The following is a 17576-nucleotide window of genomic DNA, read 5'->3' on the forward strand; positions in this document are numbered from 1 at the left end:
GCACACGAAGACAAAACCAGCCTAAAATTCTATAAGTTCTGCATCCAGGCATTAACCTGGAACATAACTACAACACAGACCAAAATCCAGGTCATTTTTGTTTTGTTTTTTAGATACTGCGGGATTAAGCCCAGGGCCTTCATACTAAGCCACAGCCAAAATTCTTGTATATCTTTTATTTTGAGACAGTGGCTCACTAAGTTGTCCAGGCTGGACTCAAACATGTGATTGTCCTGCCTCAGCCTCGGAGTACTGGGCTGGCAGATGTCACCACAAGAATTAGGTTTTTGGGCTGGCGAGACAGCTCAGCAGACTAAGTGCCTACTTAGCCAAGTGCAGGCACCAGGGTTCAGTCCCTGGCTACATGCCGCACAGAGCCAGCACGAAGTCCAGGTGTGGTGGTGCACGCCTGTAATCCCAGCACTGGGGAGGCTGAGAACAGGAGGATCACTACAAGTCTGAGCTGCGTAGTGAGACCCTGTACCAAATATGTAAAAAATGTTTTTTAATTAACAAACAAACAAAAAAAAAGAATTATGTTTCTATATGAGCAAACAAAGAGCCTGTACTTCTTGGAGAGGAAGGAGTGGGGTATTTCTGGGCAACTGAACACTGTTTATGTTTAGTAGTTGGAAACTGCTTGTACAGTAAATCTAACTACCCAGAACGCATGCTTTGAGAATTTTAAGCTCCATTCTATAAATAGGCCATTTTTTTCCAAAAGGGGTTGTGGTGGTGGGGAATATATGTATGTAAAGAAAGTGTAATAAGACTGAAATTCTTAGCAACAAACAAAATAACTATGAAGAACTAAAGAGCAGGACTATCCTGAAGACAACATGTCCGGTAGGTGTGTGCCAGTCAGAACCCAGGGAAAGAACTCAGGAGGACAGCAAGGCACCAGCAGGTACAGGTGGGGTCCAGGGGTGGGGAAAGGGGGCTGCAGCTTTCTCATGCACTGCTACAGCCCCAGGTCTGGAGTCATGCCTGGCAGCAGGCAGACACCACACACTGGCTTGAGATGGTCTGATGATGAGACAGATGGTGTCTCTGCAATTCATGCAGCGAGAGCCTTCACTAAGGGCGAGCTGAATTCGGCACTGTGTGAACTTGGGCCCTGTGGATGAGTACCTGTGCACGAGAGCACCAAACCTAAAAATAACAGAGCAATGGCAGGGGGTCTGACTCCCAAGCTGCGCTCCTCGGCACCGCGCCGGCTGCCTGCCAAGGGCCTGCAAGAGTGACAGTGCTCAGGGAGCAAGTTAACTTCATAAGACACTGGCAACGGACAATTCCCTAACAACAATGACTAAAGTTTCTGATAAACAAGGCCAAAGGAAACCTAATCAGTGGAAACGAGACCAGCAAACAGTGTTTAATGGCATATATGCAAAATAACTCAATACGCTTCAAAATACCATGCCTGGAAAACTAAATGGGCCTCAGGGAAGCAGCCTGGGTCCATTAATTGCATTCTCACAGAAGTGTATCTGATGAAAAACAGACACAAGCACTGACTAATAATGATGTGGCTCAAACTAGGTCAGATCCATGAAACAGCCAGCTGGCCTTCCACACTGATCAGACTGGGTTTAATGATACACGATGACTAATCAGGATCCTTAGCTGGAAAAAGGCACAAGCTCTGGAAATAAGATAATCTTGTGGAAGTTTGCTCTCCTCCTGGGAGTTCCTACGACTCATCTTTCCACCTGAAGGCTCCACAGTTTTGACTTAATGCAACTAGGGCTGAGAGGGTAGCTTGTGGGTAGAGTGTGTGCTTAGCATGCAGGAGGCCTCAGGCTTGACCACCAGGACGAAAGGGAACAGAGAAGGAGATAAGAGTCCTAGTATACCTCCCATGTCAAGTCAGCTAGGAAAGAGCTGGGATAAAAAAGCCATAGCCCTTACACAATGTAGTGGCTGCTCTTCCACCTGAACTTACATAGACCATCAGCTCTGCTGATCTCCTGCAGTTCCCTCTCTGAAGAAGCCTTGGGTCCATCTGTCTGTCAGAAGGGTAAGAACAAGGCTACATGGGATGTCCCCTCACAGAAAGGTGGCCATGCTCCCAGGAAGAGCACTTGAAACGGAAAGCTTCTTTGGAGGTCTCTTTCCTGGGCTCATCCCTTACCCCCTACCTGGTGGGACCCTTCTGTAAGTACCACTCACAGCTGTGGTCACCGGAATTAACGAGCTACTTGTGTAGCCCACGGGTGTCTCTCCACGAGACATAGTCTCTGCCCTTTCCACCAATGCAAATGAGGCCCAGGCTGTGGCACAGGGCAGGCCACTCCTATGGGCTAAGCCAGCGCATCAGTGGGCCCTCTGGAAGCCAAAGAGCTCTCTGGAAGCCAAAGAGCTCACAATAGGGCACATAATCAGCTAAAAATGTTTCTTTAGCAACGCACATACCTCCATCCTCTGTGCCTGCAAATAGCTTCTGGGAGCTCTGCTCTGCATAGAAGCAAGTAGAGCACAAAGACAGAGAACACTCACAGGCGGAGGCTTCTTCCTCATCTCAAAAGTGCGCGTGGCGCCGAAGCTGAGCGAGGCGATGACGGGCCACCTCCCAAGCGCGGGCTCGTCGTCGCTGTGCCAGTCCACACTGTCCTTCTCGTTGCGGTAGAGATTGCAGAGTAAGGAGTTGAAGGTGTAGCCAGTGTTCTCCTCGATGCGGCACTTCAGGGTGTGCAGCACAGGGTGCCACTGCAGTCCACGGGCCAGGAACGGCAGAGACAGCCACGAGGGGCCAGAGTGGTGGCCACACGGGAGCAGAAAGGAAAGGCAACACCAGTGAAGTTATAAAGGGGGCGCGGAATAAGCAAATCACTTAGAATGCAATGAACAGAAGGCAGAAAGAGCATTCCCGCCCATCCTTTGTGTTCGGAAGCCATCAACCACTGTCGCTCTATGAGAGAACTCCATCCGGCAGATGGATACCAGAGGACCACAGTCTGCCTCCCCATCTCATCTTTTTCCTGTAAACACGTGGCTCTCACCTACAGGACGTTAGTACATCCAGGGCAGACACCCTGGGCAGTTCCCAAGGTGGCAAGCGGAGCAGGGAAGCTGCTAGGTGGCTTCATGTGGTAATGGGCAGAACGGAGTCTACAAGAACTTTCCTGCTAGTTAGTGCCCCTCCATTCAAGTCCTACTCTGAACTTCACGGGTAGCTGCTTTTTTTCTGAGGTGCTGGGAACAGACTTCAGGGCTTCCCACATGCTGGGCAAGGGCTCTACCACTGAGCTATGCCCTCAGCCCCATAGAATTGCTTTGGTAAAAAGATTTGACCCTTTGAGTGGCCAACTCCCTAGACAGAACCTGCAGGGAAAAGATAGTCTTTCTCAACAAATGTCCTCAACAACATAAAGCATGTAAACTACAGCAGACTTCAAACCTACAGCCCATGTGCTGAGCACCCCACTTACTGAAGTAGTCTGTGGTCGGAAATGCCTGGCCATGTGGACAGCAGGAAGCTGTGACCTCTGACCTCTGACCTCTGGTTGTACCTGGGAGCTACAATCAGCACAGCTTGTTTTGTTCTTGCAAGAATTCTGTCTTACTAGAGCTCCTCTAAGCACTTTGCAAACACTCTAGGACAGTCATGATCCAGCTTTACACAACTAAAATTACAGAGGACCTCCAAGGACTTTTGTGGACTTCCACATTAAAAATTAAGACTAGAAAATGTTAACTATTGGTTAACTCATTTAAAATTCAATAAGAAATCTACTATATGTTAACATAAATGTTCCTTTTAGAAAAATAACTTTTAGTATAAAAAGTTGATGGAAAAAGCAGTGTTTCATAAATCTTTTAAACACCTCACTTGAGAGCTGATTTTTATATCTACTGCATTCAGGCTGTTTAAAAAAATGTTTTTGTTGAAGTATCTGAAAACAATTTTATAATCAGTAACAAATCCCATTCACCATTTTCCTTGCAGTGATACAACTCCATGTATGACAGCATGTACCCAAGACTCAGGTCTGAGTAATCAATCTGCCTGCTTTTTCCTAAGCAAAAAGTGGCTGGCCTAGCTGTGAGTGTGAACAGCCAGCACGGTGTGCAGCAGAGACGTGTTGTACACACTTTCAATTCCACTAAACAAACTATTAAGAAGATGTGTACTCAAAGGGAAAGATTTAGTAAAACACATAATGCTTACTGCTTTATCAGGGGACATTCCAAGTGAAATCAGCATTTTTTTTTAAAACTGGAAGTGCATGGTGATGGAGCACACTGACTGCTAGTTCGGACTGGTGACAGCGCCTTCGCTCATGCTAAGATGCGGCCAGTCCTAGCCATTTGCATCTCTGCACCATCAGAGCAAATATGACAGTGAAAATGTCACCTAGTCAGTACGCACATGCGCACGCGCACACACACACACACACACCCGGGCTCCACACGGTGCGTACTCAGAATCGGTACTTTCGGGAACTCCTCAAACGCCTATGTTCTGCGTTTCATAGTGGGGCGAGGACGGGCAGCGAAGGAAAGCTTAGTATTTTCCAGCACAGGTAAAGAACTCCAGGGAAGCGCACGCGAGCATCGCTCACCGCGGCTAGGGCAGAGCCCGCCCATGAAGAGCAGCGCTACCTCCCAAGCAGATTTTTAAAAATAAACAAGGGGAACAAACATAGCTTAGATCAATAAAACAAAAACGTTAGTAAAGTAACCTATGTCCAAGAGAACCATTCCAAAATGAAACTCCAACGACAATGGCAGCAGGCTGCATTTCCCATTTATTCTACAGCTTTCAGTGTTCCTTCATGGACCTTGAGATCCAACGAGACTCACACACTCAACGCGGATGTCAAGGAGGAAGGTGGCTTCTCTTCCATGTGCCTGAGAATCTAATTAGGGCTTCCCTGACTTGCTGAGGCTGAGCACTGTGACAACATCAAGTTTGCATTCTAAGTGGGTATTTTTTTTCTTAGTTATTTTTGGTAGTGAACCGGAGAAAAGAAGAAAAAAGGGGATAATGAACTAGAGGATTAATTTAGACTCTCTAACCAATACTCTATATAGATCCTTCAGAACTGAAGGTCTAAATTAAAAGCCAGCGTCATCTCTGTTCAGTGAGATATTCTATCCTTAAAAGACATTTAAGGAAGACTATGAGAAAATATCAAACACCAAAGTCAAACATCCCAAAGAAGTTTCTAGAGCTTGGGTACTACCAAGGCCTACTACAGGAAAAAGGGGAGGTCACTCTGGTGGCACTTGCAGCTAGTCAAGGATGTGATCTACTTCATACCTTTATATGCTGAGTTCATATGGCATATAATGGGTTTTTTTAAATGTATTTAGCACAGGGTCTACAGGGTCTCACTACGTAGACAGGACTCACAGTGATCCTTCTGTTTTCAGCCTCCCAAGCACTGGGATAACAGGTGCGTGCCACCACGCCATCTCAATTGCCAGCTCAGTGTGCCCCGGGGGCGGGGGCAGCACAGTACGCCAGGGGTTGAACCTGAGTCCTTGCGTTTGCCTAAGCAGGAGCTTTAGTCCGCTGAGCTATCTGGCTAGCCCGGAGGTAGAATTTTAACAAAGACTGAAATGAAACATGTTTTAAAAAATCTATCATTGAGCCTGGTTCTGGTCTATGGGATATTAAGCTTAAGGCAGTAGATTCCGGCTTTGTTTTTATTCAAGGGCCTCCTGGCTGACCTACATCCCCAGTCCCTTTCACTTATTTTGAGGCAGGTTTTACTAAATCACGAAGCTGTCAGCGTTGGCTCAAACCCGTGATTCTCCGGTCTCTGCCTCCTGAGCAGCTAGGGTTACCTGCACACCATCTTGCTTAGCATAACAATTTCAAATTTAAACAACTACTCCCAACATACATGCACACATATTAATAAATCTTCCCCTTAAAAAATCTTTATTTGGTTGATGAGAGTATATAAATGAACTAATCTATCAGCAGCAAACACCAACTCCAAATTAAAGAATTCTAATTTGAAAAATTTAATATTCACCAAAAAGTGCTTGCTTGAATAAACTGTGATATATGTACATTATGGGGTACTAAACAACTACTGTAATACTGTACAAGAATATTTCATAATACTAAAGTGTGATAAAGATATGCAGTTAAACCAAACATACTAGCCATGATTTTCTTTTTATAGAAAAAAACCTTTGCCTAAACTAAAAATGATCAGAACTAAAATATCAGGTGGAAGAATTACCCAAAATATTAATATTTTTATATTTATTTGAAGTTTCTACATTTCTAATATGTATGTATTACTGAAAAATAGCATATTATAAAAAATTCTTACCAAGTAGGGTCACACACACCTATAAATCCAGACTTTGGGAAGCTGAGGCAGAAGGATCATAAGTTCAAGCCCAGCCTGGGTAACTTAAGGACTTAGCAAGACCCTATCTTGAAGCTCAGTGGATTAAAGTGCCTGCTTAGGCAGACACAGGGACCAGGGTTCAATTCCTGGTACCCAATGCTGCTCCAGCCCACCCCTGGGCACACTGAGCCTGCAACCAAGTCTGGGCATGGTGGTGTATGCCCGTAGTCGCAGTGCGGGAGAGGCTGAAAACAGGAGGATCACTAGGAGTCCTAGCTGTGTAGTGAGAGCCTGTACAAAAAAAAAAAAAGACCTTATCTTGAACTAAAACAAAAAGGGCTGAGGATATAGCTTGTTATGAAGGGCCTGGGTTCAATCCCCAAAACTGCACCAATAACAACAACAGGAAAAGATTCTTTTGAAGAACAGTCACATGTCCCCAAAATGCAACACAACAGGAAGGCACTTGGCTCAGCAAATTCTGTGACTTTCATTTACTGTCAAATGATGGCTCTTACCCAGGGGCAACCATGCCCTCGGCAGACAAGTGGCGACCTCCACAGTCATCTTTGGCTGCTGCAGCCGTGAAAGAAGCTGCTGGCTTCCAGCTCTGGTGTGTAGATTCTATGGAAGCACTAAGAGTCCCACAGCACACAGGACGGCCCGACAGAGCTACCCAGCCCCAAATGTCAACTGTGCCGAGGGAGAGGAACGTTCTGGGAGATGAACTAGAACGAACAGAGCAGAACTTGTTTCCTGCAGCCTATTTACTCCTTGTCTCCCTGCTAGAACTGTGGACAAGAAGGCAAATTAAATCTGACAGGAACAAGGCAGTGGTCTTCCCTGAACTGGCTGAGTGCAAGTCTGTTTCCAAGTCAACCTCCAACACTACAGGTCTCGGTACTTCCCTAAATGCAGCACTAGAAACCAAAGCATTTGTCCTTACGTGAAAAAGCCAAGTGCGTGCAGGCAATGCTTTATCCCTGTGCATTTCAGTAAAGAGGTAGTTTGTGCTCCTATTACTAGAAGCTCTAAAACGTGTCCCATTTCTGTTTATCTCAATGCCCTAAGAGACCATTTTCTTCAGTCTCTTTCCAAAAAGCATGGCATTATCTGCCAAAGGCAAGTTTCCAGGAACTATCCAGGGAGCTATTGCTTGGACCTCAACTCCATTCCTTGGACAAGCTTCATTTGAACACTAAAATATACTCGTCTACTGTCATGGAAATTTTTAAAAACAAAAGAAACCGAAGAAACAAACCAAGTGGTAAATTCTCCAGTCTGAGACATGTAGCCATAAAATGAATACAAAATTAAGACAGGAATAAAAAAAGCCAGATGGGTGGGGCAAGTAGTAAAAGAGCCTGAAAGATAGAAGAAGACTTTCTGTGGCTTCTGGGACCAGGCAGCCACAAGGCTGTCGCCACATAGCAGATAACTGAGTACCTGGGTGTGTACCCGGGTCGGGACAGAGAAGCTGGGGAACAAAAGTATCAGAAGCAAAGTCATGTTCCCAACACCTGGACTCTGTGTTCATCTGTGTATCAAAGACATGAAGGACGGCAAGCGCAAAACCTCGACGCTTGCACCCAGAGGACAGTGTTGAACCAGGAGCCGTCAGGTACCCCCCGCCGGGTCCTGCTGGTAGCTTACAGTATCTTACATGCTTTCATCTCTAACCCGCGCCAAAGGGCAGTATTCCAACATACGTGAGGGTTTGGCTCCATAGTGACTCTGGAATAAGTGTAAGGAAGTGCTCCATACCATGCTGTAAGTCTTGGCTGCAGGTAAGTTATATCTAAGAAAGAAAAACAAGGCTCTTGAGACAGTGTGGCGTTCTTTAAGATGTACCTACTAGGGCCCAACTTTGTGCCTTGCAATGCCAAGAAACCACGAGAAATTCAAGGGAAGAGGAGGGATGGGTGTTACTGTTTATATCTGAATATCCCCAAAACCTTCTGTGCTCAAAGGCAGGGCCTTGGAAAGGAGACCAGATTATGGGGTGTTACAGGTAAATGCCATGTTAACGTGATGTTAGGAGCTAGGGCCTGTTGGGAGGTGGCGGTCGCTGTGGCATGGCCTGGAAGATGTCTCCCAGGCTCCTCCCTTCAAGCCCTGTTTCCTGGGTGCTGCAGCAGGAACATCTCTCCTCTGCGTAGGCCCTTCCGCAATGCTGCCAACCATGCCAAAGCTCAGTCTTCTACAACATGACCCCAACTAATGTCTCCTGCTTAAGTGTCAGGATTATAGCTCAGCAACAAGGAAAGTGACCATGACAAGTACTCTGCCCCAAAGCTCCACCTGCAGAGAGAACGGCTGGCAGAATGGGTAAGGACCCTACAAAGGAAAGAAGTGGCCAAGAAAGCTTAGGCAAAGGCTCTGAAATGAGAATGCGTGTGACTTGTTGGTTTCATTTTTAAAAGTTTCAAAAAGCAGGATACGGCATGCAGGTCCCTGCAGGCAGGGATCTGCGAAGCCCACATCCCCACGCGGAACACGGCAGGCTCCACCAGCGCTGTAGAAGCCCTCCTGAGTCCAGGTGAAGGAAAAGCTGTTCTGACCACCTGTGGCATGCAGCTGGTTTAGTGCCATTCTTTGATCTCTAAACTTATTTAGAGAGGCAGTTACCTGCAGACCTACTACTTTTCCCCACAACCAGGTACAACAGGAACAATAATCAAAAGCAGAACTGAGGATGTAGCTCAGGGGTACAGCATGTCCTTAGCACATGTAAGGTCCTGAGTTCAAGACCCAGCACCAAAAAAAGAAAAGAAAAATTTAAAAAGCAGCTAACATTCACTGAAGTCTTGTTATGTTCTTGTCACGTGGGTAAGCACTTATCACAGAAAGAGGCTATTAGCTCAATTTTGCTTTATTTATTTATTTTCTGTATTTTAGGGAAGGGTCTACAGGGTGTTCAGGGTCTCACTACTAGATCGGACTTATAGTGATTCTCGTGTTTACAGCCTTCCAAGTGCTGGGATTATAGGCATGCACCACCATGCCCAGTCTCAATCTCAGTGCGCCTCCCCAGGAGCGGGGGGCGGGCAGCACTGGCACAAAAGGCCCAGGAATCAAACTCCCGGCCCCTGTGCCTGCTTGCAGGCACTTTAATCCGCTGAGCTATTTGGCCGGCCCTTCAATTTTGTTTTATTTATTTATTTATTATTATTATTATTACTTTTTTTTTTTTTTTTTTGCAGTACCAGGAATTGAACTCAAGACGTTGCACTTGCCAGGCAGGCGTTTATGCCACTGAGCTATCTCTCAGCCCTATTAACTCAAGTTTGAAGGAAAGGTAAAACCAAGGATTAGAGAGCTACTTAACTGTTAATGTGCTTAAAATTAATAATTACTTTGAATGAGAGAACATGCAAAAAACATTTTCAACTCTGGAAACTTTTGGGAGTTGGAAGGTTTCCCTGAAAAAGCTGATTTCTTTTCTGATGAGTGACAAAAATGAAGCCAATATATACTGCCCCTTTCTTTCTTTCTGTTTTTTTTTTTTTTAATATTTTCAGTGAGTTTTTAATATCATTCTCTTTCTTTCAGATTTTAGCCTTTTCCCTACATAACTTGCAAATAATATGAACATTTCTGTTTGAATCAGACCATTCTCAGTTTCTATAGCCTTTGAATTTTACAAATCCACAAGGAAAATAAACCTGAATGATGTATAGAAATCCATCCTCACTTCTTCTGGAAGAATAGTTTGGCATAAATATTTCATTGATAGCAAGGACACTGATTTTTTTGTTTTTTTTTATATACACAGTTGAACCCAGAGTGCTCTACCACAACTGAGACGCCCCTTTCTTTACAACAAAACGGGCCGAAAAGGAAATTCTATGCAAGAGCCCAGACGCCTCCCAGTGGCCACCTGTGGAATACCAGGCTCTGGGGCAGAGGAGGGCGCAGATGCCAATCAAGCCAGTAAATGTTTCACTTTAACAAGCTCAGGAGAGAAGAAGTGAAAACTAAAGAAGAGAAGACTCTTCTGGTGAAAGTAAAATCTGAACAAAAGTCTGCAAAAAGGACTGTAAAAGAATTTATGCCAAACAGCATCAGAAAAAAGCAAGCTCTGGAAGCTTCTAGAAGAAAGGGGGCAGCTGGCACCTCTGGCAGCGGCAGAGGCAATAGGTAAACATAAGCAAGGCGAGTCTGTCAACCACACTGCCGCCGCCCAGCCTCCTCTGGGCCCCCGAAGGTGAGACCTCTCCACTTGAGCAGGGCCTTTCGCTGGCCACTGCCACTACTGAAAAACGGTTTCTGCCCCTGTGCCTGGCTGCCCCTGCTCCTCCTCGGGGGCTCAGGGTTTGAATCAGGTAAGTCCAGTCGTGGTGACCGCCCACAGTGGTAACAGTAGGCGTTCTGAGGGAGGCCAGACAGCGAGCACTGCAGCCTCAGCAACTCCTTACCCCCTCTGATGCCCATCCTCTGTTTCCAGGGAACGTCCCGACACAGCTGTTCCAGCACCCAGTCAGCTTCCTTCGAGTCAACAAAGCCAGGATACAAACGCACCCTGATGCAGAAAGAAACACTGACTAAAGAACACAGAAAAGGTGGGTTACCCCAGTGGTGGTGGGTCTGTGGTGCATGTGTTGCACTGTGTTGTTTGTAGCACTGGAAGTGCTAAAAGGTTTCGCCTTCGCTGGTCAGACGCTAACCTTACCCAGCGGAGTATGTTCACCTGGGCCCTCCCCCAACGGGCCAAGAAAATCCTCCCCCAGCAACAGAACCCAACATTGTTCAGTTATGATGGCCTGGATGCAAAACAAAAGTCCTTTCACGTCAAGAAAGAGAGGCAATGACAGGTGGTGAGCAGTTTGGAGACTGCAGCTCAAATCTGACTTGAGGGTGCTGGTGGTACCAGGCATTACTACCAGGAATGTAAGGGACAGAAATCAGCGGCAGGGCTCAGCTGTGCAACAGGGGGCACGTTATTTATCTAGCCTGTAACCCAAAGACGATGCCCATCTCATGAGGTACTTGAAGAAATGAAAATCTTAACAACTGGTTGCCTTTGGATGCTATGCCAATTCTAGAGAAAGATCATTACAATGATGTTAAAACAAATGCATCCAAATGAGGGTTCTTCCCTCACTGCTTATTTCTTTTTTACAAACTTATTTTTATTCTAAATTTTTATTCATTTGTTTGTTTGGCACAGGTCTCCCTATGCAGCTCGGACTCATAGTGATCCCCGTTTCAGCCTCCTGTGCACCACCACACCCAGTTTCAGGGCCAATAGGACGCACCCAGGGTTCCAGGGTCCAGCAGGGCATGTGGTGCCAGAGATCGAACCCAGGTCCTTGCGCTTGCAGGCAGGCGCTTAGACCACGGAGCTATGGCCCCAGCCCATATGCTGCTCATTTCAACAATGCCAATTCAGCTCAAAGCCATTCTGGACGTCTTTCTGAAGATGTGCTCTGAAAACCCACTGGATATTCTCCTGGGTAGTCCTGGCACCAGCAAGTCCTCATGCTGAAGACATATCTGATTCTCTGAAAGAGCCGCATACCCCCGATGCCATACCCAGTAACAATGAGGTGTCCTCCAAACAGTGCCACTGGACTCGGAGGGCTGCTGACCTCACTTCAAAGGGAGGGCCCAAGAAGGGTTACGGCAATGGCAGCACCAGGGTCTTTACAAACCTTTACATGTACCGGAGGCGGGGGGGGGACCTAAGCAATAGGGTCACAAGTCTGAGCCCAGCCTGGGCAATTCAGTGGCTCAGTGAGACCCGCTTCAAGATAGAACACCACGACAAAAGTGTGTGGCGGCGGGAGATGAAGCTCAGCGCAAAGGCTCTGGGTTCAATCCCCCGAAAGACCTTATGGAGGCTTTGTTTTAAGCAACTGATTTGATGTGTAAGTTCTAATATAGTTGTTTTGAGTGTCTCATAACTTTATAGTGACAAATTAGTATACTCATGCATTAAGGTTTTGAAAATAACAGCTAATGCCTAATATATACTTGAGCTTCACTGAACGCTGTCCAAAGGCAGTGCTATACTACTATACAATCAATATACATGATAAAATGCAAAATAATAGTGTAATGCAGCACTCAGAGTAGAGCAGCGAAGGCTTGATCGACTGTAATATTAAGTTGCTGTGTTCGCCAGGATAAAGGACTTGATCTCTCTAAGCCTCAATTCCTCATCGGGGAAACTAGGGTCACACTATTATATCTGACACAGAGGCTATGGAAATTATATGATGCTAGAAAGAGATTAGCAGATTCTTACTCCATAAGAATTTAAAGGGAAGAAACCTCGTATTTTAAGTAAGAGAGCAGACTAACTTGATGGCAGTTACGGTCACCTTCTGCTGAGGATTCACTTACCTAGAGACGCCTGTAGGTAACAGGCTGATTTCATACACACCCTCCCTGCTAAAATAACAGAGGAGAGAGACTTGTTAGGATGAGACAAAGCAAGGCCCGCTCTCCTCCCAGGGGCCTGGCTCACTGACACCACTCCGCTGCGGAGGAGCCTGGTGAGGCAGGCCCAGCCCCACCTTCTACCGCTGACACAAGTGGAGTGGGAGGGCGCCATCATATGGCCACTGGGAGAAGAGCCCTGAGAGGCTCAGGCAGGGGGAAGGCAGTGGGAGTCGGTAAATTCTGGTTCTAACTCTTTACATTCTGCCAGTATTTTAGGTTGCTGTGATCCAGGAATTGATCACACAAGGGGTGTAAATTAGACAAAAGGTGCCTCGACGCTCCTGACCCTCGAGCTCAGCTCAGGGCTCCAAGCTTCCGTGGCTCTCAGGGGCACACGTCTAAGGAGAACCTTCTGCAGGGTCCTCCCAGGGCTCCACATAGCTGCCCTCTGGATCTAGCTCCCCCTCCTAAGGGCTCTCACAGACACACCCTGCTCCAGCAACATCAAGCGCTTGGGGTCTTCTCACTACTACCCCACACCTGCTGCAGTGCCTCCCACACCCAGCACCCCTCCCCAGTCCAGCCCAGCGCCAGCTCTGTGCGTGGGAATTCCATCCTGTCCTTCAAAGCCCTCACTTGACAGCACCCCAACCTCCTGACTTTTCAATCAAGTACTGTTACCCAACTCTTCCTATGTGCGCTAGAGGTCCAGGTCTACTATTTTATGATACACAAAATTACAACATTTGTCTACACATCTGTGGCATCTACTAGACTGCAGGCCCGCAGAGGGCAAGAGATGGGAGCTTGTTGTTTCTCAGAGCCTGCACACATCAGATGGAAAAGCAAATCTTACTCAAGTTCACCAAGGTGAAAAAGTACAAGTGACTGCAGGTAAGCGATGCATAAGGTCTGTGACGAGAAAACCAACACAGAGCGGGCAGGGACTTCTAGCCAGACAACTGTGTCTGACCCTCTCCCGGTGGGCTCTTAGGTAGACGTGTGAGGCCCTCTGGACCAAATGCATTGCACAAGTTATTATCTCACCTACTGTAAGTACCAGTTTCTACACGACTTCTCTCTGTGGTGTTCCAGAGAATGAATACATTTCAATACAGTGTATTTCAGCACACAGTTAGAAAACGGCTCACTTTAAAATGGAATGCATTTCTGGGTATTAAAAAAATCTAGCACAGTTAACTTTAGATAATCAAGCTTAACAAAGCCTGAGGAAAACAGCAATGGATTTTTGTCATTTGTCTCTTGATTTAGTAACTCCAAATTGCCCTTTCTTTCCCCATAGTATGAAAATCCCTCTGTAAAGGTTTTGTTATTCTCTTTATCACCAATAGAAGCATTATCACACAGGTATTTTTTAAATAATGAAATATTGTCAGAACTAGCCTGGACCTGAAGTGATTATAAAATTCAGATCCTTACTTTGAAGACAAGAATACTGAAATTCAGAGAAATAGAACTTTCCCAAGGACTAGCTATATAGCTAACTGGTGGCAAAGCCAAGACTAGACCTTCCTTTAAAAATATGCTTGTGTTAGCTTCAAATTCTTCTAATATATAATCCAACCTCCCCAAAAAGTCAAACAGAATAATGGATTGCTCATGAGAAAGATGATACATCTAATTTTCTAAAATAAAAGGACAGTTCTTAAAGACAATTTATTGATATCAGATGAAACTGAGGAGGAGGAATTTTTAAAATAGTAAAAGCAGCTCTCATAAATTTTGGATAAGAGCATTTTTGACACAGATCAATGTAAGAGGAGTATTTACTGTCCTTTAAATTGCTCTGGAACAGTCATGTAGTTTTAACAAATTGGCTGTGTGGTCACCTCAGTTGCCAGCAGCTGCAGTAAGCAGTGCTAGTGAAATGTACAAAGGCTTCACAGAGACCCAGGCCCCAGGGACTCGGGAACTCCCCTCTCACCAACTAAGGGATGTTTCAGCTTAGGTATCAGTGACAGGTGGCAGGAATGCATTTGTGTGCACCTGAGCAGCTCTCCTTGAAAGAAGAGCGACTGTCTCCATTCTGACTAAGCCTGACCCTATTTCCTCATATTGTTATGCACAGAGCTGGCTGGGACTCCTGTTTATCCTTCAGTTGGCCTTAGGCAATGTGCATTGGTCTAGCTCAGGTGCTGGTGATAGTCTTTGAAGGTGGCATGTATGTTTCCCTGGTAAACCTACACCTGCTGCTCTTTTATGCGAGCCGGGTTGAGACAGGATGGTAGAGCTAATGCTCCGTGGCGCTAGCTGGGATCGAGCCTCGAGACAGAGGCTGTGACTTCCTGGGGCTTGAAAGGCTACATCAAAGCTGAAACACCAGACTTACCAAAACATTAGATACTACATAATGCAGATTACTCTCTCTGCGTATCCTCTCTGCATATGGCAGAGGTAAATTTAGACCACCCACCTAGCTCAGCTCATAATATTCTCTTTCCCATAATTCTCAGTCAATCCTCAAGCCACTCCCCCACTGAATAAAACTGGGTGAGGCCCTGGGTCACTCTCTTGGTTCCGGAAAGCCAGCTTCGTGGCTGGACTTAGAGCCCCTTGACTGCCCGATGATTGAAGATACAATTTAGTGTCTTTATTTTCGCTGTGGGTTGCATTGAAAGTGGTAGATTGGAAACAACTTGATAGGATTCCAATAATGTAACTTTGGGATTACAAATATTGGCTTCTTGGATCGAGATGAAGATCTGGAAGTGTCCTTACATATTTGTATTAGTGTGATGTATTAATGTACTTGGTACAGGGTCTCACTACACAGCTTGGACTCATAGTAATCCTCCTGTTTTCAGCCTCCCCACCACTAGGATTACAGGCATGTGCCACCAAGCCCGGTTTCGGTGGCTGGCTCAGTGCACCTGGGGGTGGGGCCAGTGCAGCATGGGGTGATGGAGGATTGAACTTGGATCCCAGTGCTTGCCTAAGTGCACTTAGTAAGCTGAGCTATTTCACCTGCCCTCTGAGTCCAAATTTAATACACAGAAATCTTTTTCTATTTTTTCATACAATCAGCAAATTCAGAATTTCTCAAAAGCGCAAGCTTAAAGCAGAGCTTGGACTATCCCAGCTGAAATTAAGACACTTATTGGGCCAGGGTGAGGGAAAGAGCATGGGCAACAACAGCAGGAAGACAGCGGATCACTTACTCAATCACTCGAGGCTCTGGGGCTCTGCGCACCACCTGCAAGGGAACAGACAGATCTGAGTTCTAAAATGAGTCCTAACCATCAGGGGGAGCAGTTCGCTGTAAACGCTCTCATTTCTGGTCAAAATAAGTCAGATCTACAACTATTTCCTTTTTAGTCCAATCTCTCAACTACCCTTCTTTCTGTTCTTACAACAATACAATATGCCACACTTGCCAGCAGACAAAAAAGAAAATCAGCATGAATCCTACTGGCGAGCAGCTCTAGAAAAGCATTCTTACCATAAAGGAGATTTTTTTAATTGAAGATATAAAATAAAAGACTTTGGAGCTTTTTCATGGGGCTCTAGATTCAATCGATCCTCAGCACTACCAAAAAAATAAACTTTCTGTTTTGTACAATCCCTGCTAGGGGAAGTGGGAGAAAACTAAAAATCAGGCATTTTGCTAGAGCTGAACTTTCAAGTTAATTCCAAAGACATCTGCTGTAATGGCATGAAAGACAGCCCAGTTGGGAACTGTGAGGACTCTGATCACCCGTGGAGGCACAGTCACGGTGTAACCTTTAGTCTCTATGTATGGTGCTGCCTCCCCACCCCGCCCCTATGGAATACTGTAGAATAATGTATGACCAATAGCCGGGGCAGAATGGGAAGAATCTTCAAATATAAGGAGGGAAGTGAAATATTTCATATTTCACTGCTCTGTTATTCATTCTATCTGAGTACCTGCTACACAGAAAAAGCTTTTATGAGCAAATACCTGCTACTGTTAAAGAAGAAGTGCGATTTACCTGCTGGGGTTCTTTGAACACAAATGCTCTGTCAGTTAGCTGCTGCTCCTTGTTCCTCCAGGTCTGACCAGGGGTCTGGTGGAGATAACTCCCAGCAGTGGTACCTGAAAAGGGACCGAGAACAGCCTCAAACCAGGGAAAAGTCTGTTCTCACTGTATTCTACTGGCAAGGGTCAGTAAAACCCTCTAGGTGAGGAACTCTATCACATCTAGAGTCAATCAGTGAAGTCAAGAGGAGACTTGAACACACCCTAAGAGAGAGGTTTGAGGGTACTGACTCAGTAGAAGGAACACAAAAGACCCACCCTTCAAGCTGTCACCAAACAAATCAGACAAAACACCAGCCACGTTTTGAACAATTCCTTAACAGCAACTGAAATGGAGTTCATTATAAACCAAAAGGATAAAAGTAAGAGAGCAGAATAGCTGCCCACACCCATAAACACACACTCCCTCCCCACAGGTTCTTGCCTGGCTGAGCAGCAGCTTGCTTCTTAGCAGGGGCAGCCCAGGCACCCTGCACTCGTGCCTGCTGTCTTTTGTCTGCCATCTTGACCAAAAACCCTTCTGTCCTGGGCTCCCAGAAGATGTCATTCCTGATTCAAATCACACAATTGGTATCTATATAGGGGAGAAAAGGGTGCTTTTAGTTAAGATCTTGAGTCCGACCTGTAAGGAGTAATCATGATCCTTCTGGACAGAAGAGCTCCTATACCAAATCAATTTCTGTCATCACATTTCAATAAAGGAGCCTCAGTCACTTGGGCCTCCCAGATTATCTTCCATAAGCTCCTCATAGCACTTTGACTTCTTTCACAAAAAAGGGGGGCTGGGGAGATGGCTCAGTGGAATAAGCGCTTCCCTGGCAAGCACAAGGGTCTGAGTTTAATCCCCGGTTCTG

General features: G+C 45.9%; 1 protein-coding gene across 1 annotated transcript in view; it reads right to left on the reverse strand.

The window, feature by feature from the left end:
• Nucleotides 1–17576, reverse strand: part of Alkbh3 (alkB homolog 3, alpha-ketoglutaratedependent dioxygenase) — a 36770-nt gene that overhangs the window by 17448 nt on the left and 1746 nt on the right. The window contains exons 2-8 of the mRNA XM_004627297.2: nucleotides 17147–17296; nucleotides 16676–16779; nucleotides 15884–15918; nucleotides 12666–12713; nucleotides 10736–10839; nucleotides 8027–8115; nucleotides 2500–2709 (exon numbers count right to left, since the gene is read on the reverse strand). Of these exons, the coding sequence (XP_004627354.1) occupies nucleotides 2500–2709; nucleotides 8027–8115; nucleotides 10736–10839; nucleotides 12666–12713; nucleotides 15884–15918; nucleotides 16676–16779; nucleotides 17147–17225 (669 nt within the window). The 5' untranslated portion in view covers nucleotides 17226–17296. The remainder of the gene's footprint in view (nucleotides 1–2499; nucleotides 2710–8026; nucleotides 8116–10735; nucleotides 10840–12665; nucleotides 12714–15883; nucleotides 15919–16675; nucleotides 16780–17146; nucleotides 17297–17576) is intronic.

Source organism: Octodon degus, unplaced genomic scaffold (assembly GCF_000260255.1).
Source record: "Octodon degus isolate 3935 unplaced genomic scaffold, OctDeg1.0 scaffold00018, whole genome shotgun sequence".
NCBI lineage: Eukaryota > Metazoa > Chordata > Mammalia > Rodentia > Octodontidae > Octodon > Octodon degus.